The 22,750-nt window shown below is 39.9% G+C and overlaps 1 protein-coding gene across 4 annotated transcripts in view; it reads left to right on the forward strand.

Moving 5' to 3' along the window:
- The window catches only part of ldlrad4b (low density lipoprotein receptor class A domain containing 4b), an 83,850-nt gene that overhangs the window by 37,242 nt on the left and 23,858 nt on the right, over positions 1–22,750 (forward strand). For 2 of the 4 annotated variants that reach the window (XM_017472587.3, XM_017472594.3), the window contains exon 1: positions 15,655–22,513. Coding sequence is in view for 2 of the 4 variants with exons in the window: in XM_017472594.3 (XP_017328083.1) it covers positions 22,453–22,513 (61 nt within the window). In the remaining 2 variants the exon portion in view is untranslated. Of the gene's footprint in view, positions 1–7,479; positions 7,621–15,654; positions 22,514–22,750 lie in introns of those variants that run through there. The other 2 variants (XM_017472581.3, XM_047156322.2) reach the window with 2 other exon arrangements.

Below are 22,750 nucleotides of genomic sequence, written 5' to 3' on the forward strand. Positions count from 1 at the left end.
GTCCTAGTGTCCTAATTGTGACGGCTAGATGAAAATAATCCAAAACAGTTCTTTGATTGTTCACTCCAGCAGAGCTGATAGGGGTGTATAGACAGCCCTCTGAGAGTATAAGCGCTAAAGCAAATGATGCTGTATGTTAGTGGTTACCATGTGAGGAAATGTGGGCTAATACTCATTTCAGTTTAATTGTATTTGTATAATGCTTTTAACACTGGACATTGTCACAGAGCAACTTTACAGAAGAATATAAATTCTGGATACGAACTTTACGTTTATAAATGCATCTCTAATGAGCAAGCAAGGAGACGAGGGGCGGTAAGGGGAAAAACTCAGACGACATGAGGCAACATAATATAGCACTTTCTAGCTAGCTAAAATGTGTATTTGTTATTTTACTATCGATTATCAGATGCAGCCAAATGACCATGTGCAGCGCGCTAATCAAACAGACGGTATTGCATTCTCCTGAATTTACTGATCAATTCTGTGTGAGGATAGCCTTTTGATCAACGTCTTTTTATAAACTCATCATTCAGTCGCAGCAGTGCACGTTTCAGAGCTCAAGATTGTGGGTGCACGTGTTTTCTGTCTCAATGCTGCCAGCGTTCGCTACTCATCGTACCTCTGAAGCACTCCTAAATACTTGCTTATGTAAGAGTACGCAAAGTTAAATAATCTTTGTTGCTCTTATTCTTAGATTTAAGTGTAGGAGTCCATTTTTTAAAAAAAAAATTCTTTTAATTTTTTATGATTTATTTATTTATTTATTTATTTATTTATTTATTTTTTAAATACATACCAGTCCTGAACCGTCTGCTTTTGTATACCTTATGATTGTTAAATTTCAGCTGCAAGTTTAATGGGTACAAGGAATGGAAATCATGTGCGTGTGCTGTTAAGATTCTGACAGAAGGAGACACTAATGAAGGACTGGTCTGCAGAATATGTGACTAAATGCTAAAGATGACATCTGCTGTCTTATTACACCTCAAGCCTGTGTTCCACAGCCAGACTCAACAGATTTAGAGTCAGATGATATTCTCAGTCTGGACCAGATCCGGCCAGAGAATTTCAGAATCCTAAAAATCAGAGGTATTGGTTTATTTGGATTGGTTCCCTTTCGATTACAGAGGTATGAATGCACTGATGGGAAAGTTATCGTCAATAATTATGAATTAATATTGCCATTTCAGTGTCGTACATTTGCACGAATGAAAAAGATGAGCAATGGCATTTAAAAAAAACTGTAACATAAATAAGCAAACAAAAATGAATAGGTTTGGAAACCCATAAAGACAATGGCTTGGCATACACAAGCCATCATTGTTCATAAATTTAGTGGATGTTTGAGTCCAAAACATCAATATTCAATATGGTCATGACGTACCGTAATATTTGGATTTTAAAAAATTCGACTTTTATATGGTTTTAATTATTTACGTAATAATTACAACTATAGTGTGTAGGATTTTTTTTATTTATTTTATTTATTTATCTGTATACCATGTTGATATTTCTGTAAAGCTGCTTTGAGACAATGTCTATTGTAAAAAGCGCAATACAAATAAAATTGAATTGAATTTATTTATTTATTTATTTTTATATAAATGTTCCTGAGCTGCTGTGAGTCTCCTGAAGAGCCTGTAATAATAATTCACAGTAATTCTCATCAGAACTTGCAGTTGGAGATGGAAGGAATTTTCATATGCATGTGTCATACACCAGCTACGGTATACCTCCTATACGTCAATCATCATCACACTCTAGGTTTCGGCACAAAAAAGTGACATGGTGACAGGCCAAAAGGAGAGAGGTTGTGTAAACACAGAAGGACAGAGCTACATGATTCCTGATGAAATAGGAATTAAACTTTCTTTGGCTTCGAATTGAAATCATATGTATAATTACATTTTGAATTACTGATTTATTGGCCCATTTGTACTGCAGTAACCTAACTAAACTGCTATTTAGTATAAAAGTTTAATTATATTAGAGTACCAAGATAAAAGGAAACCATCAATATTAATGTTGGGTTAAATAATTGGTCGTCGTTTCTGTTCTTCTGCCGATAGCAACTCATAACTCCTAGCCACTTGTGGGTGAAAATCGGTCTTGATAAATGTGCTGTATGCATAATGCGTCACTGGCGGGTTTCGAGCGAGACAGTGTGCACAGCCATGACCCATTCGCCCCATTTATTAATTTCATACATTTGTACATTGTATTAAATATTTTGTTTGGGAGTAATTTCCAAGTAAGTGTTTTAGTCATTTTCACATTTACTCTGACGTTGTTTCTCCCTTTTTTCTGCTGTAGACTCAGAGTCACTCACTGTGTTTCAGGGACCTGCATGAGGTTATGTGGTACAACAAATTTTGCATTTGGACAACTTTTTATTTCTGCAGAATTAAATAATAAAAAAAAAATAGTGTGTGGTGTGTACATGATTAAATTGGGAAAGAGCAAGTCGATCCGGATTTCCTCCCCCCCCTCTCTGCGCGTGTGTGATCTATGTCTGTTTATTCTCTGTCTGAGCTAGTGTGCTTACTTAAGCAGCTCTTGCCTAATGGCTATATTGGGTGGGAGTTAAGCGTTTATGGCTTTTATTTACCTTTAATATGTGGATGTGTGCCTTTTATGCTCTGCTCTGGTTTAGCTAGCATGCTAACTTTAGCAGGCTAGCGCTAACAGTACATGTTTGGGGTTTCGCTGTACACGTTATCCATTTCAAACTCCGTTATACTGGACAAATTAGTTGCTCAATGACCTCTATAATGGGGATGACAATACAGAAGATAATTATCCTTACAAAGATTGTGTTGTAAACCACATTCCACTTTAATAAACAGTACCTTGTACACCAATGGTCTCTGTAGGTATATTAGTGTGTGGTTGAGGACACAATTGTTGGATGGGCATTGCCTTGTGTTACATCTGTTGGATTAATCTGCAAGGTGGAGAAGGATGCGTGTTCTTCCATGAGTAGCTCTCATAAACCTTTCTCTAGCAGAGAAGGCACTAAATCTAAAATCTTACAAACAGCAGCTCTAAAAGCATGTTATTCTTATAACACATTCCACATTGGGGCATAATCTGCTAATCTGCAGTGTTTACATAAGTGCTACATTATATTGATCATGAAAAAAGTGGTCACGCCTCAATACTGGTTCAATATGTTTCCAATAACATTCCACTCCTGCAGCCGTTAAACCAAGAGACCAATCCCTTCGGATTAGCCGTTCTGTAACGGCAGTATTGTGATCTGACTATCATTGCTGTCAGCTTTGTCACTTTGTCATACAGACACTGAGCTGCTTTTTGATCCACCAACAGTGAAATACAACACTGAAGATATTCAGCAAAACAAATCATGCCGTTGACGATATTTGCATTGTTAATATGTGCTTTGCATTTTTAATCTCGGGTACTCGAGTATCGTAAATGGTTTCATGTTGTTCTTATTTATCTGGATATATAAAGCTTGTTAATTGGCGTGTATTTGTAGGTAAAAGGATTTTAATGAGAGTTCTCTGGTTCTTAAAAAAAAAAAAAATTTTTCCGTATGTTCTTTTGAGCAGTGGAGTCATGACATTTTCCAGACTATTGACTCAGCCTGGGAGGGCAAAGAAGGTGGATGAAATAAGGTAAGTTGATAGAAGGAAATGGAGGAGAAAAAGGAACTTCAGAGTCTAGTGAAGCATGCGAGTGCAAAGCAGGTGGGGAAAAAGCGCTGGTGTATCAGCAGTCACGGCTTCAAACAAACAGACAGACTGAAAGACAAACAGACAAGCAGACAAACATTGCCGTAGGGTATGGTCATGCTGCTTTGCTCTGTAAATAGCACCTCTGTCTCTTTCCTCCCTCTGTCTAGACGAGTGAAGCACAAGCTGTTTTGTTGGGAGGTGGGAGAAAATGGCCATGCCATTAGGAGCACAGACACAGGGCTGAGGTTACGCAGATTAGCAACGATTTTCTTGAGAACGTTTCAAAAAATGAATGCTGTGATTATTTGTAGAGGGAGGTTTAGACGAGGTGTACATGTACATAGGATTATTTAACGTCCCCCATGAAATCAAAATGGGAGTTGTGTGGCTTTTGGTATGAATATGTTCGCCGTAAAGTTATCTATAAGCTAGTGTGCACCAAAACAGTGACGAAATTCACATTTAGAAGATATACGCATTCAAAATGTAGTCTCTCTTTACCGCAAGTAAGGATTGACAGTTTTGATGACATCATTCTGCACTGTAGTTTCTCATATATAGATTTTCTATCTAATCAAATGCTCTCGAGAATCTGAAGTGTCCCGCCCCCAACGTTATAAACATCGCCTTGCCGAAGTTGCTGTTGTTGAGTGATCGGTTATTTTAAAAATGGGGAGGAGCCACTCAGTATGTCCAGCCCTGGCTTTCTGTTTCAGTGGAAATTACGTCAACACATCGAATAACGTTGCGCATTTCAAGGCACTTTGTAGGGACTTCAAGTGTTTATCTAGACTAGTATTACATTTTTGTAATGTATTTTTTAGGCATTACTTCTGAGCAGGAGTAATCCGACATGTCATTTTAAATGTATTAATTGTGATTCTTAATAATGTATCATAAACAAGAGCTGATCACAGATGGTATGGATGCCATACAGGTCACTGTGTGTCATAGAGCTTGGTTTTGAACATATTTGAACGAGGATTAATTCAGGTCTGTGTTAACTGGCTCGGGTTTGTACACCACAGAGGAGCCACCATCTACGGTTTAGCCGTAGTATTTGTTATTTTTGACCTGTTGCCATGGCGATACCTGAAAACTACTCTGTTCTGCTTTCACAGTTAAATCAACGGTTGGACCAAACACGAATAAAACTCGGCCAGTGGAATAGACACGTTCACTGAAAGGGAAAAGGATGTGGATATGAAAGAGGCGCATGCTTCTAGTAGCAGTTTTATTCGCTTGCTGGTTCGTGCAGTGCATCTGTATGTAGGCCTATAGTTCATCAATTTTTATTTTTGTTTATTAGTAATGTGCATTCCTGTCTTGTCTGTAATAAATGGTAACGACTAAAGATTTTTTTTCTGTCAGTCATTTGACAGTAAATATCTTTCACTACTGTCTACTACTTTCAGTTACAGACAGTTATTTTTTTTAATCATATGATATATTTGGCATGGACCAGTCTACATATAGGACATTTCATAGACGGTGTTCATTTTGTAACAGTTGTATAAAGTAAGCTTGTACACTTAACTGGTTGCTTATAAATGCAAACATTTCAGTCATATTGGTTTAAAAAAAACCAATATGACCTATCATTCACGTTAGCATGGAGCCATTCAGTCCAGCAACGCGCTCGGGTTTTTCTTGCTAGGAATGTTAGCCACTCTCTCTACAGCTTTAGAGTCATGGTTACAGCTAGTGGTCGACTAATATACATAATGATATGTAATGATTTTTTACCAAAACAATAACTTTTATTTTATTATTTTTTTTCTTTTAATCTGCTGGCTAAACTTGTTCAGAGCAGTTTAAGCTATCAGCAATAACCTGCATAATCTGTTTTGTATATCAGCTAGGGTCCTCTCAGTAGCTAGTGTATTTTTTTTTTTTTTAATCATCTTGGATGGCTAATTCTGATTATAGACTACATTACATTGGGTCAGATACATTTAAATTCACATTTTCCAATTTCTCATTTACTCGTCTGATCTGTGGAGCGTTACTTAAGACCTCGATTACAGGAAATATACACATTTTTAAAGGATGATGTGATAACTGATCATTTTAGCCACAAAACCTGCATCATAAGCAAGACACCTAGCTAACTTAGCTACCGTCGGTAATTGTAAGTGCTTGCTGCTTTGGTATAATTTAAAGGAGTGGCCACTGTTGTATATGTCACTGAGAATATGACAACACAAACAATGCTGAAATTGCACTCCCTACAACTACATTTACAGTAACTAGCCGGTTAACTGTATGCTAATGTTCAAGATGTGTATATACAGTAGCAGTAAACACAAGCCTAGACCTGGACTAATCATTCTTATCTGTCAGGCACTCTTATCTCAAGTGACTCACAAAAGTGCTTTGTTGTCTGCTTGAGGAGGGGACAAAAAAAACCCTACCCTCATGCTGGTGCAGGCTAACTCAAGTCTGGACATTCTAACAAGCGAAAGCAGTCGGTTGTTCGGGCAGCTAGGGGGAGTGCTTTCCACAATAGTACAGAATGCTCACCTTCCCTGTGATTTGAAGGTGGCGGGTCCAGCTGAGCTGTATTTGTGGCTCAAAGGCCTTGAGGTACTGTGTGGACTGTGACTAGTAGGGCAGAGCTGGTCAAGTTTTTAAATCTAATGCTGACCGCAATATAAAGCCAGGAGAGAATGGTGCAATGTAGTGGCGTGTAACTGAAGACAAGTCCGACTGCAGATACAAGAACCTAAGGGCACGTTCGGCAACAAGTTGCAATAGTCGAGTCTCAAGGTGACGAGGGATTGTACAGACTTCTTATTTCTCCTGATATACTGGAGAAATATCTGACTTTGGTGGACAGATGTCTCTGAGAGGTTCAGACAAATAGACTTGGATTGCCCCAATGTTACCTCTTGCCTTTTTAAAATAAAACCACAGCTGTTTTCCTGCACTAACACACCCATGTTGACTCAGAAAAGCCTGGTCATTAGCTGATTAGTTGGATCCGCTGTGTTTGAGCAGACAAACAAACGCTACTGCCGGATCAGGGCTACGAGCCAACGATGTATAGCATAACCAAGATAGGGGAGTAAAGATTACCCAATATCCTGGGAACATTTTTGAATGTACATATTCATATTCCTAGATCCTTGCGTTCTTTACGAGGGTAAAGATGTAGAGATACTTCTAGTCATTTATTAGTTAATTGAATCGGCGTTACATTCTTTACTTTAAGATGATTCGTTCAACCTGACCAACTGCCCTGACTTAATCCTTCCAGCTATCTTTGTTAATCTAAATGCTAAATCGACCCACATTTATCTTGAGAATTCGCCAGTGGTTTTATATCAAACCTTAAACAAAGGCTGGTATGTCTAAGGTTCTGTGGGGTCTGTCACAAGTCATTAGGAAACTCCAAAACATTTTTAAAAAATAGCAGCGATTCCATGCAGTAAGGCAGATGAAGTACTGCAGAAATACAGGTGCTAATCAGTACTACATTTAAAGGAATATTGAATATTTATTTATGTATTTTTTTAGGGCACAATCTGAAACATATTCATAAGAAATATCAGTGCGTTTGATTGAAAGCCTGTATTAGTAGAAGAATTTTTAATTGTTGGATTTTAGTTGTGCTTGTATAAAATATTGGCCTTCCAGTATGCAGCGCAGACCTAGTTATAGCCTACCAGTATTTACATTAAAAGACAGCACATTGCTGGCTGTCAGTCTTATTGCTCACTGAATACTGTTATCATTTTAGGTTTTACCCATGTTCTTCTTTTTTCTTCCGTAGAGTGCAAGTTCCTGTGCACCAATGGCCGCTGCCTGGACCTCAGCTCACTGGTGTGTGATCAACTCAACCACTGTGGAGACAACAGTGATGAGGAGAACTGTCCCGTTTCCACCCAGCACCCTTCTCCCGCCCTGTTCTACTGTGAGTGTCCGCTGGCTCTGTTTTACCGGAATGGAAGTCACACGACTCCTCTGTTCTTTTGCTAGTTAATCGCTTTCAGGATGTTATTAGTAGCCTGGAGATCAAGTTGTCTAGAAAGCTGCAGAGGATGACCAGACCTGCTGGGTGGAGTGGGGGTCGTGGCAGAAACACCTGTAGTATATAATAATATATAGGGGTTGGGATGAATACATATCCAGCTATCTGTACACACACTCACCATCCACTTTATTAGGGCCACCTATACACATGCACATTCATGCAGGTATCTAATCAGTCAATCATGTGGCAGAAGAACCATGCAAAAGCCATGCAGATATAGGTCAAGAGCATCAGTTAATGTTCACATCAAAGATCACAATGAAGAAAAAAGTCTGATCTCTGTGACTTTGATTGCGAACAGGGACTGTCGTGTGGGAAATTCCCAGGAGAGCGGCATTTTCTGAAATACTCCAATCAGCCCTTTTGGTACCAACATCCATGCCATGATGAAAGTCACAGAGATCAGACTTTTTCCTCATACTTATGTTTGATGTGAACATTAACTGAAGTTCTTGACATGCAACTGAAAGATCTTGTGCATTACAATGCTGCCACATGATTGGTTGATTGGATTGGCTGCATAAATGTGCAAGTGTATCTTTGTTCTTAATAAAGTGGATGGTGAGTGTACATACACGAGTATTAATTACAAATTTTTAAAAAGTATTCTATTCGGTTATATGTACACCAATCAGCCATAACATTAAAACCGTGTAGGTTCCCCTTGTGCCGCCAAAACAGCTCTGATCCATCAAGGCATGGGCTCCAAAAGATATCTAAAGGTGTGCTGCAGTATCTGGCACCAAGAGGTTAGCAGCAGATCCCTTAAGTCCTGTAAGTTGTGAGGTGGAGCACATCTTATTGCTGCTTGATCGGATTGAGATCTGGGGAATTTGAAGGGCATGTCAACACCTTGAACTGTTTGTCCTCAAACCATTCCTGAACAATTTTTGCAGAGTGGCAGGATGCATTAACCTGCTGAAAGAGACCACTGCCACTAGGGAATACTGTTTCCACGAAGGGGTGTACTTAGTCTGCAACAATGTTTAGGTAGGTGGTACGTGTCAAAGTAACCTCCACATGACGAAAGGTTTCCCAGCAGAACATTTCCCAGAGCATCAGACTGCCTCTGCGGTCTTGCCTTCTTCCCACAGTGCATCCTGGTGCCATCTCTTCCCCAGGCACACGCGCCCGGCCATCTACATGATGTAAAAGAAAAGATGATTCATCAAACCAGGCCACCTTATTCCATTGCTCCATGGTCCAGTTCTGATGCCCATTGTAGGTGCTTTCTGTGGTGTACAGGGGTCAGCGTGGACACTCTGACCGGTCTGCATCTACGCAGCTCCATATGCAGCAAGTTGTGATGCACTGTGTGTTCTGACCCCTCACTGTCATTAACGTCTTCAGCAGTTTGGGCTACAGAAGCTCTTCTGTGAGATTAGACCAGACGGGCTAGCCTTCACTCCCCACGCACATCAGTGAATGTCATTGGTTCACCAGTTGTCCTTCCTTGGACCACTTTTGGTAGGTACTAACCACTGCATACCAGGAACACCCCACAAGACCTGCTGTTTTGGAGATCCTCTGACCCAGTCGCCTAGCCATCACAATTTGGCCCTTGTCAAAATCACTCAGATCCTTATACGTCCCATTTTTCCTGCTTCCAACACATCAACTCTGAGAACTGACTGCTGACTTGCTGCTTAATATATCCCACCCCTTGACACGTGCCATTGTAACAAGATTAATCATTCTTATTCACTTCAGCTGTCTGTGGTTTTAATGTTATTGCTGATCCGTGTATTATTTTAGTTTCAGTCTGTATTTATTTACTCATTTGTTCATTAATTTCTGTTTTATACTCTGTGTGTGTGTGTGTGTGTGTGTGTGTGTGTGTGTGTGTGTGTGTGTGTGTTATTATTCATTTTAATTTATTTTGGGGTTTTTCTTTCTATTTTTCCTTGAAGACATTTTTCACTCAAATTAGTAATATTTTTTATGCATTAATAATGTTTTTTTTTTTTTTTTAATTAACTTCTGTATTAATTTCTATGCTATTTTCATTATTCACAAATGTTCATTTTCATGTTAATAGAAAAATGTTACAACCAGAATTTAGGATCACATGATCAGGCTCCTAGCTTTAAGTGATGAGAGAGCTGATCTGATCTGATCTGATCTGATCTGATCCGTCTTTGTCAAGCTGTGTTGTAAGTTGCTGTGTTACTACTTTGCTTGAATTATTATTCATGTTGTTTGAAGAAAATTTTATGTCTTCGTCCTTTCGGCCATGAGTTCAGGCCAAAGTTATCACAGTTTGATGGCCAAAGTAACATGTAAATTTATACTCATCTCATAATTGAACCCTGATATTAACCTGCTTTATTTTGTCAGTTATTTTATTATTGTTTTATTTGAGTTTATTTTGGCCGATCTGCTCCTCTATACACTGCCGTGCTGTGTGTTGTGATGAATCTCAGTGTTCGGAGGAGGCTCTACCTTCTTCTTAAATGCAGAGATGAAAAAGACAGAATGCATTTCTGAAGCTCAGCTACATGAGTGCACTGCCTCAAGGACAGCAGGCAGAAGCAGTGGCAGACAGCCAGTTCACTTTGATGTGCCCTAGCCCTTTGTTACCCCCTGGTGTAAGGACACCAAGAGAATAGGAAAGAGAGTGGAGAAGAAGAGAAAAACCTCTTAAAAACAGCACACCTATTTAGCCACTAGAGGGGTGCACCATAAAGTAAGCACAGACATGTTCAGAGATTCTCCAAGACCGGTGGTTTCACAACACATTTGTTGCTATGAAGACAGGTACTAATTAACTAAGTCAGAGGCTGTGCTTTCATTTTTTTTTTTTTCTTTTTTCTTTTTTTTCTTTTTTATGTGGCAGAGAATGTTCTCCTGCTGCAAAATTGAGCTGAGACCCTGTTAGGAAAATGAATACAAATGTCAGGGAAAAAAAAATGTTTTAACCGATGAGAAAATGGGTTAATTGTCTGACATGCCTTTTTTACAGGGAAAATTACAGAGATTAAAGTCTACACAAACGAACTTGTATATTAGCCTGCTTCAACTAGAGGAGTTAATGTCCGATATATAACTGCTGTGATTCAAAAACGAATGGATCTAAAGATATGGGGACAAATCTGTTATGCCTATAGCTTCAGGTAAATATTTAACACAAGCAAAAAAAAATAAAAATAAAAAAAAAAACCTAGATAAAATTATGGAAGGTCTGACTACAGTGGGTGTGGGTACATAGACCGGATAAAGCATTAAAAGCTTTAAGCAAATGTCATCACGCAATATCACCGATTTACTTGGATGAAAATAATTTTTCATGATTAATTCGTCTAGAATTTGAAATTGCAAGGGTTTTTTTTTTTTTTTTTTAAATAGGAAACCTTCTTTAATGAATCTCGTATTTTATTTTTAAAAAGAAAGAAAAGATGGTCTATCTTCCACATGTTCGGAGTAGCTTTACTAAGAGAATCATTGCTGCACAAAGTGGCAGAGGGAAAAAATGTGACACAAAAAGGGATTATCTTCCCATCCACATCAGTTTTATTGTAAATGTAGTGAGTGTAATTAGTGTAAATGTAGAAACGTTAATTAAAACGTTTGCTTATTTATTACATTTTTTTATTTATTTGCTTTAATTAGACTGGCTCAGTCTTTTGGCTCTTGGTCTTACCCAATGCTTAACTTTCTTCTAGTTTCAGTCTTGACCCTTACTTGACTACCTTGAATCTTGGTGTTGACTCAGACTTGACCGTTTGATGAAAGCCTGATGAATCCGGTGCATTCTAGGTCCAGTGACCTAGTCAAATTAACCACAAAAGATGTCTCACCAGTGATTCATCCATTGTGTTCCCAAAAGAATATTCTTTCTTCACGATCACGTACAGAGCTCAAAAGTTGTAAAAGGTGCACATTTTACTATGTAGTCTGCCAGTTTTAATTAGTGGACATGTGGCCAAAATCCCTGCTGTGATTCCCTCCTGTCTGGGCGCAACTCAAATCTGCATATCTACTGTAAGTGTGGAGGAAGTGTGTTGCACCGCATCATGACTATATGTATGGCCACTAAAAGGTTAATGACCCTGAACATTCTCTTCGGTTCAAACGGCGGGGGCGTCTACAGCTGCGTCGCGTATTATCCGGTGTGACTCTCCAGTCAATGAAGCGTAAAGCGAGTGTGTTCAAGTGTCTGAGTTGAAAAGAGTGCTAGGAGATGGCCATGAGCCTTCCCTGGGCTACAGTCAGCCATGGCTTTAAACACAGAGGACCCCAGCTCTAGAGGGCCACCACGGGTAAAGGGACCTTTTTCACCTCCGCGTGTCCAGACAGGGTTGTTTCGGTGTAGGGCTTCTCTTTAGGGGACTTTGGAGGACCTGAGGGGCTTTAGAGGGGGAACTGATGGAGGACTCAATGATTGTGCCCCCTCCATGCTTCATGCTGAGCTACAGGCTAGTGGGCATTCATATGCAGATATGGGCTTCTGTTGTTCTACCTTGCACTGCTTTCACATCACTCCCTTTGTCCGTGTGATTTAAGGGATTATTTTAAGTAGACTGTCCAAGTGGCATTGAATAAACATGACAGCGTTTTTTTTTTCCCTTGCAAGCAGGAGCTGAGAAGCTGATCCCAGGTCAGTGTTAAAAAGCCACGTCATTCTTTCCTGGAGAAATCTTTAGAACCTCGTTCCTCAGAAGAGGCCTGAGAGTGGCACACTTTGAAGCATGTTTTAATGGCTCTCCAGGGTGGTGCTGAATAAAAGCAAAGGACCTTGTTCGTCTAGAGCTGGCCAGCTAGTTAAAACCAATGGCAGCTGGACACACTTAGAGCTCAGTACCAGCGGCATTGCACCAGTGTCTTCTCTAATGTCTTTTGACAAGACCGAGTAGACCACCTTCCTACTTCTCCTCTGTTTCTCTCAGACACTGTGGCAGTTTTCTACAAATTGCTCTCTACTTGTGTACTTTCATATCCCTTGTGAAATTTGTGTCCATTTCATGCAAGGGCTGTCCACAGTAGGCTAAACAAAGAGTGAGAAATAAAAGAACTTTAAGTGGATGCCCGCAAAGCTGCTGTGCTGGACTATTCTTTCTGAACCTGAGTATGGCAGCTGTTTTCCAACATTTCCAACTGCTCAGTAACTCCATTCATAGTCCCATTGTATTTGAAAAGCACCACCACTGTGCCGCTGCCAAAGAAAACTTAAGATGACTACCAACCGCTGGCACTCACTTTTGTGGTTGGTGATGCAGTATTTGAATGGCTTCGCACTGCCCTTCATCCATGGAAGAAATTGCATTACAATTATTCCCAGTAAGCTGGTCAATAAAGCCAGAGAACTGGGCCTATGCCGTTTCATCTTTAAGTTGATTCTTGGTTTCTTAACTGGGAGAAACCTCATTCTTGATCCTGACACTTGCACCATCTAAGATTGCTGCCTTGACCTGTACACTGACCTGTACCGTGACCTGAAATGTACACTGCCGCACAGTTCACTTCCAAATATATGGCAAAATAGCCCAAACGGCAAATGATTTCAGAGGCAATTACAGTATTTCTAGCAGAAATAAGGCATCTTACCAATAACTTAGCCATGAATAGTTAGCAGTAACAGCCCAGATGTAATATTGCCGAAACTAAATCAAATTTTTCCTGAAACAGGTTGTTGTTTCCTAGACATGGAGGGACTTTCCATAGCACTTTACATGTTCAAGAAAATGATTTAAACCCTTCATGTTCCAATAGTCAATTAAAAATATGTTTCCTACTAGGAAAAATAACCAGCCACTTTATATTCCATATATATAGTAAGAATTTGGGTGTTCTCAAGCAGTGTTTGCATAATGCCAGCTTGGTATTTATCTACTGTCTCAGACCGCTAGACCCCGCATATAGTGGACTGTGAGGATAATTGGGATCTCCCTGCTGAACACTCCTACTACCATTCATCACTATTGATATGTGCTACCAGTGTTGTGGATGACCAATCCCATCCATCTCATGCCATCTGACAGACAGTACTGGAAAGTCCATGCCACCCTTTTTTTCCTGAGGCAGTTGGACTACTCAAGATACTGCTGTTTCCCAAACCCACCTTGTCTAATCAAGACCCTTCCCAACACCCACCTGAACTACTCAAGACCTTTCCCAACATGCACCTGAAGTAAAAAAAGACCCTTCCCAACACCCACCTTAAGTAAACAAGACCCTTCCCAACAACCTCCATTGTACGGCAATCACTGCACTATAATGCTCCTATGGGATACTTTTTGCTGTTCTGAGAGACTTTTTAACTTGCTGCTACTTTTTGCTAGAGTTTTCTGCTACACTTTTGTCCACAGTCAACTGTTTATAGAGTATACTTGGTGTAAATGGGTTGGAATAGTAGATGAGTTCAGAGTAGGGCTGCAACTAACAATTATTTTCATAATCGATTAGTTGGCCGCTTATTTTTTCGATTAATCAGATGGGGCAGGGCAAACTTTCTTTGTTTGTTTATTTGTTTGTTTATTTCAAATTTAATCCACAAACTGAGTGTTACAAATATAAACTTCAGAGTAAAACTTTACACAACTGTTTGTCCAATTATATAAGACTGAAAAGAACCCAATACACACACACACACACACCAGAATATATATTATTAATATAGGGCTGTAGTGCCATAAATAAACAAATATAAATATAAATATAAATATAAATATATATATGCATTAATTTTTATGGATGCACAAAAAGAACTGAATTAAACTACAGTCCTAAATTAATAATAAAAACTGAGTTACTTACTGTCTTTAGGATTATTATTTTACTTGTGTTTGCTTTTGATCATAATGTTTTAATTAGACATTACAGATCTTACTCGCGCTACACTGTGCATCACCGCGTCTGCACTGCGTGTGAGGAGCAACGCGGCCTCGTTACTAATACATCACTTCTGTTATAATAAAGGACATAAGTTACACTGATACAGCATATAATGTCAATAAACCTAAATTAAACTAAACCTTTTAAAAACTCGTGACAGCATCACTGTCGTGCTGGTGCTACACAAACTCCGCTTTATAAAGTTTATAAATCTTCTCTGCGGTGTTTAATATAAAATGTTCCACTGCCTTAGAGGACTTGGAGGTCGCACATTTTCTTCCTCAGTCACTTGACGGTTTTGCCTCCGTCTGATGGTCATTGAGATAAAAGAGAGTCATGTACGGTGATTCTGGGTACTAAGCAAAAGCTGACGCCGTCGCATTACGTGCGTGTGACGTCATGAAGGAAGCGGCTTATACTTCCGGTTAGTAAAAAAACACTAGTGTTCCATTTGAGATGATATCACATTTCTAAAATCCACACACTAGATGGTAGAGTACACAGTCTATAGTGTAAGTGCGCAGTACTTCATTTGGGACACAACTTTAGTATTTACTCTCTGAAGCGTGTTTTCGGAAGAGAAGTAACGTAATGAGTAAATCTCCCCCGTGTTGCGCACGATTAGTTGTTGCAGCTCTAGTTCAGAGAGTAAAAATTGTTACTTTATTCATTTTAAAGCATATTATTCAGTACACGCTGTGAATTATTAGATTGCAAGAGTGAGGAAAGTCATGTCCTTAGTCCTGAATCTGATTTTCCTGTGTGTGTGTGTGTATATATATGTGTGTGTATATATATATATATATATATATATATATATATATATATATATATATATATATATATATATATATATATATATATATAATTTTAAAAAATAAATAAATAATTTGCATTTCCCCTGCCCTGATACTGTTCTTGAGTTTGAAGATTGATTAGATTTTTTTTTTAACTTGAAGTAAGTGTATTAGACTAAATTTTATATATATATATATATATATATATATATATATATATATATATATATATATATATATATATATATATATATATAAACAAACAAACAAACAAGGCCTAGGCCTTTCAGTGCAGGATTGGGAACACTACCAGTATGCTTCTTCACACATTGATTTGCCTTATTGTTCCAGCTATAAAAATCCACCTCACTCACTCCGCGCATGATTTGTTTTCTAATATTTCATTATCGGTGCACCTAGGTGGTCCCTAGAAGTAGAATCTCATTTACAATTTCTGCAAATTTCTCCATTTCCTCCGTTCTCTCTCCCATCCCAATCCCTTGATGGTCTACAGTTTATAACCAGGTTGATCAGGGGTCAGAGGTCACACGGGTCATATTCAATTCGGCCTCGTTTTTAGTGAAGAGCACCGCCTTCAGTTTGTTTGAGTTTGGGATTTCCATGCATAATCCTCATCATCTTGGACTAATCTGAGGCCACTGCATTCTCATGCTAACGTTCTCATTGCCAAACCGACGTCACCTCCTCTCTATGCAGTAGCATTACTCTACGAGAGGCAAAGTCAGGCACGGAGGCATTGAAGCTGCTTAAGAGCGAGAGGAGAAGAGGTGGCTGATGGAGTTGTTTTGCTCCCTGAAATGCCGGACTGGAAAGACAAGCAGCTGAATGCAAGTGAAAATGTCTGAGAGCCTTTTTATGTGACTTGTGAAAAATGAGGCTTGAATGAGTCGGTTGTTTTGTCACTTTTCATGTACTTTATGTGTTTTAGAAACGTTTTGAAGCACATTCTTGTGATCTCCTTGATTCTCTTTATTGGCTATTGTCCCTTTGATGTTCAGGAGAAGAAAGTAAAAGTAATTCAGCTTTTCGAAGATGGCTGATGACTTGTGGTGGCTTATTGAAGGCTTTTCAGGCTTGAACATTACTTATTTCCATATCAACTAACCAACTGAAAATGAAAAGTCTAATAGATTTATGTGTGTGCAAGATATTTTTTATACTGTATAGTAAAAGCTAACTAGTTAAGTCCTACCGATGCTTCCTTACTGAAAACAGATAGAGATGAAATGAGACTTTCTTATAGAGTAAGTAATAGTTTACGGCATATTATTTCATTAGGTTTGAAGTATTGCCATGTTTGAGAATTCAGTCAAAGCTTGAATCTCTTTAGCTGTTAATGTTTGCATTCTCACGTTCTGTATTACATGTCACAAGGAGCCAATTAGATATCACATTAAAATAACAAGCATTTCCATGGTTACTGTATTCGTTCAGCTTTATTTCTAGATGATTAAATGGTTGTACTTATAAATAAATCCCATTTGTATTTATTGATTTTTTTTTTTTTTTTTACAGGGTGTCTAAAAATAATTTTCACAACTTTTATACTAAATGGAGGGCGCACGGTGGCTTAGTGGTTAGCACGTTTGCCTCACACCTCCAGGGTTGTGGGTTTAATTCCCACCGCCACCATGTGCATGTGGAGTTTCCATGTTTTCCCAGTGCTTCGGGGGTTTGCTCCAGGTACTTCGGTTTCCTCCCCCAATACAAATGCATGCTTTGTAGGCTGAATGTCATTTCCAAATTGTCCGTAGTGTTAGAATCGGTGTGTGAAAATGTGTGCAGTTGTGCCCTGTGATGGGTTAGCTCTCCTTCCAGGGTGTCCCTCGCCTTATGCCTCAAATTCCCTGGGATAGATTTCAGGCTCCCTGCAACCCTGTGTAGGATAAGCCGTATGGAAAATGCATGGATGATACTAAATGGAGCATTTACTTGCACACGTTACTAATTATGAAATTTAGACACAGAGCCCAAACGTTTTGTTTTTTTTTTAAAGTAAAAAAATTTAGACATTCATTATTAGCACTTTTGTGATGCACAAAACATCCAAGCAGTAATCCCAATGCTGTCATGTGCACTGCAACCTATCCACATCATTGCTTTAAATAGCAATGAAGATGAGCAAACTAGGCGGAACTTGATGTTTCTCTATGTAAAATGGGAAGATCCTAGTATTTCTACACCTCCTGGCTGACTTTTATATTGGATAAAAGTTGTAAAGATCATTTCTGAACATCTTGTTTATTACTTCCAAAATAGTAAACATCCCCAGCCTTAGTGGCAAATGGCTTTAAAAAAAAAAAAAAAAAAAAAAGCTTTCTGCGTGAATAGAGTCTCACTTCCCTGAATCCGCTAGTTGCGTACGTTTCTTTGATTGCAGTACCCCACACGTCGCCACATTAGTCATGCCTGTTTGAGACGTTGGCGCTGTCGGCATCATTACAGATGGATATCAGACAGTGTCACCTGACGAGGGGGGAGCGAGGTTGGGGGTAGGGGGGGTCTGGGATTGTTTATCTCAGAGGTCTACTGGACTCTTTTCTTCAGTGTTCTCTTTGTCATTTTGTCCTGTGTGCCACCCAGTATGAGGGACAACCCCCGCCCTCACAATCATCCCTCCCTTCTTGTTTCTTTCCACAGTAAAGTGGGTACTGGGGCTAATGATGCAACTGGGACCATTAAAGGTGGGAAACTGACAGCTCTCCTCTCTCCTCTCAAAGAGTAGGAGACCGACGATGGGGACAAAAAGAAGAAAGCGGAGCAATAAATGGACTAGTCTTAAGCATTGCTTCTTTTTTTTTTCTTCTTCTTCTTTTCCCGGAGTAGAATCAGGTTTGGCTCAAAGGGCAGAATGAAATCCAGTGGGGAGGGAGGGGGGGAGGGGGGACCACACAGAGAGGAAAGAAACATGAAGGCAGTCTATTTGAAGTCCAGCCGTTTGTCTACGTATTGTGACAGTGTGTCCGTAGGTGTGTGTGTGTGTGTGTGTGTGTGAGAGAGAGAGAATGAGAGATACAGTAGTGAATAGACTAGCCTGTGGTAAGCAGTAGAGAAAAGACCCGGCTTTCCTATCAAGCTGGCCAATTAGGTACAGAGCTGCAGATGATGTGGCCAGGCTAAAAGGACCCAGCTGTTGGTATTGGTATGTTGGCGGAGGCCCATTCTGTGATCCAGGCTATAGGTATCTCCCTCAACTCAACATCAGTGTTCCTCAGGTTCACATTAGCCATTTTTCACTGTTCATGCAGCCCAACAATTTATCCATAAATCTTTCATTTTTAACATTTTGCAAAGTTGTAATCTTAGTAGCTTTGTTGTATTATAGCTTATTTGAATGGTGCATGACACATACTTTGGTGTGGCCAAGCAAAATAACATTGATTTTTTTTTTTTTTTACTTGATTACTCTCTCTCTCTCTCTCTCTCTCCCTCTCTCTCTCCCTCTCTCATGTTTTCTTGATCCACTCTAAACATGTAGAGTCTGAAGGTGCCAAAATGTTCATACGGAAATGTACGAGGTCCGGTTTAGAATAATGAAAACGGGGAGTCCTCCCAGGAGTGTTGGGAACGCTCCTGTTCCTAACTCTGAGCCCTGACAACAGCAGCTGTTTTTGGTGTTGCTGCGAAGCAGGGCTGTACTAACAAAGAAAAAAAAGTTACTGAACTGTACCTTTCCTTATCACTGGAGTGGTATTCTTACCTTTTTGTACCTTTGTGTATCTTTAACCTTGGAAATGTGGATATAGTGTAGCTTTTTAAAAAATGTGTATAAATGGACTGTAATTGCCTTCTCAAGTAAAGCTTTGAAGGTTCTATAGCACCCTGTTTTTCTAAGAGTGTATTACTTTATTATAAAAGGTTTGTGTGCTTAGTTTAAAAATTCCACTTAGTTTTTCCTTTCACGAGATACAGATGACCCACAGTCATGTAGTCATCAGGCATAATGAATGTTCAACAAAAAACAATAAGTCTCCGTAGCAGAGGTTGTACAGTCAGTATAGGGGGCTGATGGGAGTTTCTGCAGGCTGATTTTAGTCTCCAGTGACCATGTTAATCCTGAACCCTGCACAGCTGACCAGACAGACTAGCCGGCCACTTCTGGCTTCTTTTCCTCACTGAATGAATTTTTCCTCTTACTGCAAAAAGACTGTGTAAAATTTTAATGAAGGAAGATGGATCTCTAGATACAGCGAAGGATTCTAGCTGGGTTTTTTTGTGCTATGCTTATAGTGTTAGACATACTGAATGTGTCAGCAGATTTTCTTAAAATGGTGTTCTCTCTACTTACGGTTGGTTGTGTTTTTGTGTTTTGGGTCTGGAAAAGTAGGTCATGGAGAAACAGAGAGACAGGACAAGTTTTCCTGCTCAGTCGAGAAAAATCTAGTTATGATCCTAGTGTACTATAGGAGAGCCTGTTTGCGTCTTTGAAGGAATTTATATTTGTACATGTTTATATTGATTTTCCTGTTTTTTTGGTTTTTTTTACTCTTGTATTTGAACTGATTTAAGCCTCATTGTGTATTTTAGGGCTTTAAAAAAATTTTATTTTAGATATTCCATGGGCAGTTTTTGAGTACTCGATGAAATGTGTTTTGTTGTTTTTGTTTTGTTCACTCTAGTACTCTTAAGGGTTCTTTTTGTTTGTTGTCTCTGTAGGAACTCTGAATGGTTTTATGTAGAAACTACAAGAGGTTTAACTTTTTTTCAAAAAAGGTTGCAGGCTGTACCGCTGTAAAAAGCTAGACCTATCAATTGTCCAAGGAACCAAGAGAACAAGTTGACTATGTTGGAAACACACCACTAAGTAAAGCTAGCTGTTAAAGGTACAATTACTAGAATTGACCAAAAATAGTTATTACATGAGTAAAAATGACTTAAATATAAGTCCAGTCTCTTTAAGGTTATTTACTGTAGCCTGGATGATGCTAAAAGCGACTTCATGTTTCATTATTGAAAAAAAACGAACCAGATTAACAGGTTGTACTGTTTTGACTAATCGTACTCTCGGCCATTGATCTATTTTGCGATGCAGACAGATGACAAAGGGGAAAAAAATTAATCGTGACTTAGTCAGGTGTTGGGACCTTCCTGAGGAACCATGTGTCACTGTATAGATTCTGCAAGTCTGTGAGACTGGAGGGATGAGCACCTAACTTCCAAAAGATATTCCTTTAAATCAGTGGAGATCTACCTTCCTGAAGACTCCAACCATAATCATGCCCACGTGCCCATCTAATCACTTGCTGCATCTGAATATACCTACTACCCTTCTACACAGTAGGTGAAAAGCAGTATGCTAAAGGAGTAGTATGTCCCAATTCTCAGTATTCATAAAACAGGCGAGAAATATCCGGATGACTTTCTGCTTCCACCAAGATTCTACAGTATGGAAACTGTGGATACTGCGCTATCCCATAAGGCAACGCGACTGGGGTGGAAAACTGTCGGAATCCGTGCCGCATCGTCCGTCCGGATTGTATTCATGCTTACCATTTATACTGATCTGTACGTACTGTATCGACAGCCGAGCAGTGGGTACTGAATCTTGTTCTTGATCAACTAAAACAGGTGTGTTAGATTTTGATTGGAGATGAAATCTGCAGGATGGTAGATGTCAAGGAAGAGGGTTGGTGACCACTGCTTTAAATGGTGTTTTGATGATGGTGGTTGAGAGGTCTGTCTAACACTGGGGTGTCCAGGCTTATCTGGAAAGCACCGGTGTGGGTGCAGGTTTTCATTCCAACCTAGCAGAAGCCACGCCTGAGTCTACTGAAAGCCTAGCTCATCTGATTAAAACAGGTGGAATCAGGTGTGGCTCCTGCTTGAACGGAATGAAAACCTGCACCCACACCGTAACACAATGGTCCAAAAGCTCCTATAGATCAGGTGAGCTCTAGTCACTGTGAAGGCCATCAAATCATTCAGTAAGTCCTCATGCCCTGTTAATGAGGACATTGTCTTCCTGGAAGAGACCATTCCCATCAGGATGGAAATGTTTCATCATAGGATGAAGGTGATCAGTCAGAATAGCTTGGTACTGATTTTCAGGGACTCTTTCCTCTAAGGGGAAAGTGGACCCAAAATATAACACCGAAGGCCCCCAGCATCATAATAGAGCCACCAGATTTTATATACATTTCACCTGTCAGTATATAAAGATATACTGTATGCAGTAGTATCTCAAAAACCAATGGCCTCAAGCAATCCTTTTTCATTTCTTGGTCTATAGGGTGGCCCATTTTGCAAAGGCGTTTATTCAGAGGTTGACTCTCATAGCTTGCCCGATTTGCATTGGTTTCTAATCCCACTTGAAGTTGACCAGTGGAATTGCAATTGCATTCCTGCCTCTACAGCGCTGTGCTGTGTTCCATCACTGTAGTGTCCCTTGTGTAGACATCATTCGTGATATGTTCATTTCAGTGCCCCTTGGGTCGCTGCGGTCTGTGTGTGTCCAATGCTGTCGGCATGTAGCTGCTGACAGGTTTATTAAAAAAAGAGCGTGGCAGACAGCAGGCGAGCTGGCCACGGGCCACCGAGATCTGACTACTGCTGCTCCGAGACCTGCATCATGGCTGCGTGCTCTCGCTCCCTCTGTCGGGTCACGCCTGTACAGTTTTATCAAATGGGATTCGTTTTCCGGAGCATCTTTCCAGGGTTTATTCCCTATGGTGTATTTGGTGATGCCTGTACAGCTACTCCAGGCACATGAAGCTACTATCTGGCACTTTTTTTGTTCTACGTGGAGTATTTGTTTTTGGGGGTTGTTTTTTTTAAACTCTAGTTATCAGCAATTAGAGTGATTGTTCTTTGAAGATTCAGGTGTGGTGTTTGCAGTATTTCAGCATTGTTTAGAAGTGGTGGAGGTTCCATCAGGTGGCTCGTTAGCAGAAGGCTAATAATGTTATCGTAATCATTAGGAGTCACAACAGTGGCCATTTTGGGAGTTGCTGTGCCTGCTGTTCTTCCTGTTGAGCCTGTGTGTGTGTGTGTGTGTGTGTGTGTGCCGGTGTGGGAGGCTGGCATTAAACCTAGACATTACCTCACCCTACTGGGCAGACGGCCCATGACGATGCTCAGCAGGCTGCGGGAGAGAGCAGGGGGGGAGGAAAAAAACTCAATACCTGGTGATTATCTACACACACAGACACTCACCCTCTCCCTTTCTCTCTCTCTCTCTCTCTCTCTCTCTCTCTCTCTCTCTCACACACACACACTTTTATGCACACACACACACGCTGCAGCACACATCCGTAGACGTCACATTCCTTCCTTACAGATGGCAATTTTCAGACACGCGCACACCCGGTCTCCTGGGATGAGTGTGAAGATAATTTGCTACAGCGTGCAGGCTTGGGTGGGAG

This window comes from Ictalurus punctatus, chromosome 1, assembly GCF_001660625.3.
Source record: "Ictalurus punctatus breed USDA103 chromosome 1, Coco_2.0, whole genome shotgun sequence".
Lineage (NCBI taxonomy): Eukaryota > Metazoa > Chordata > Actinopteri > Siluriformes > Ictaluridae > Ictalurus > Ictalurus punctatus.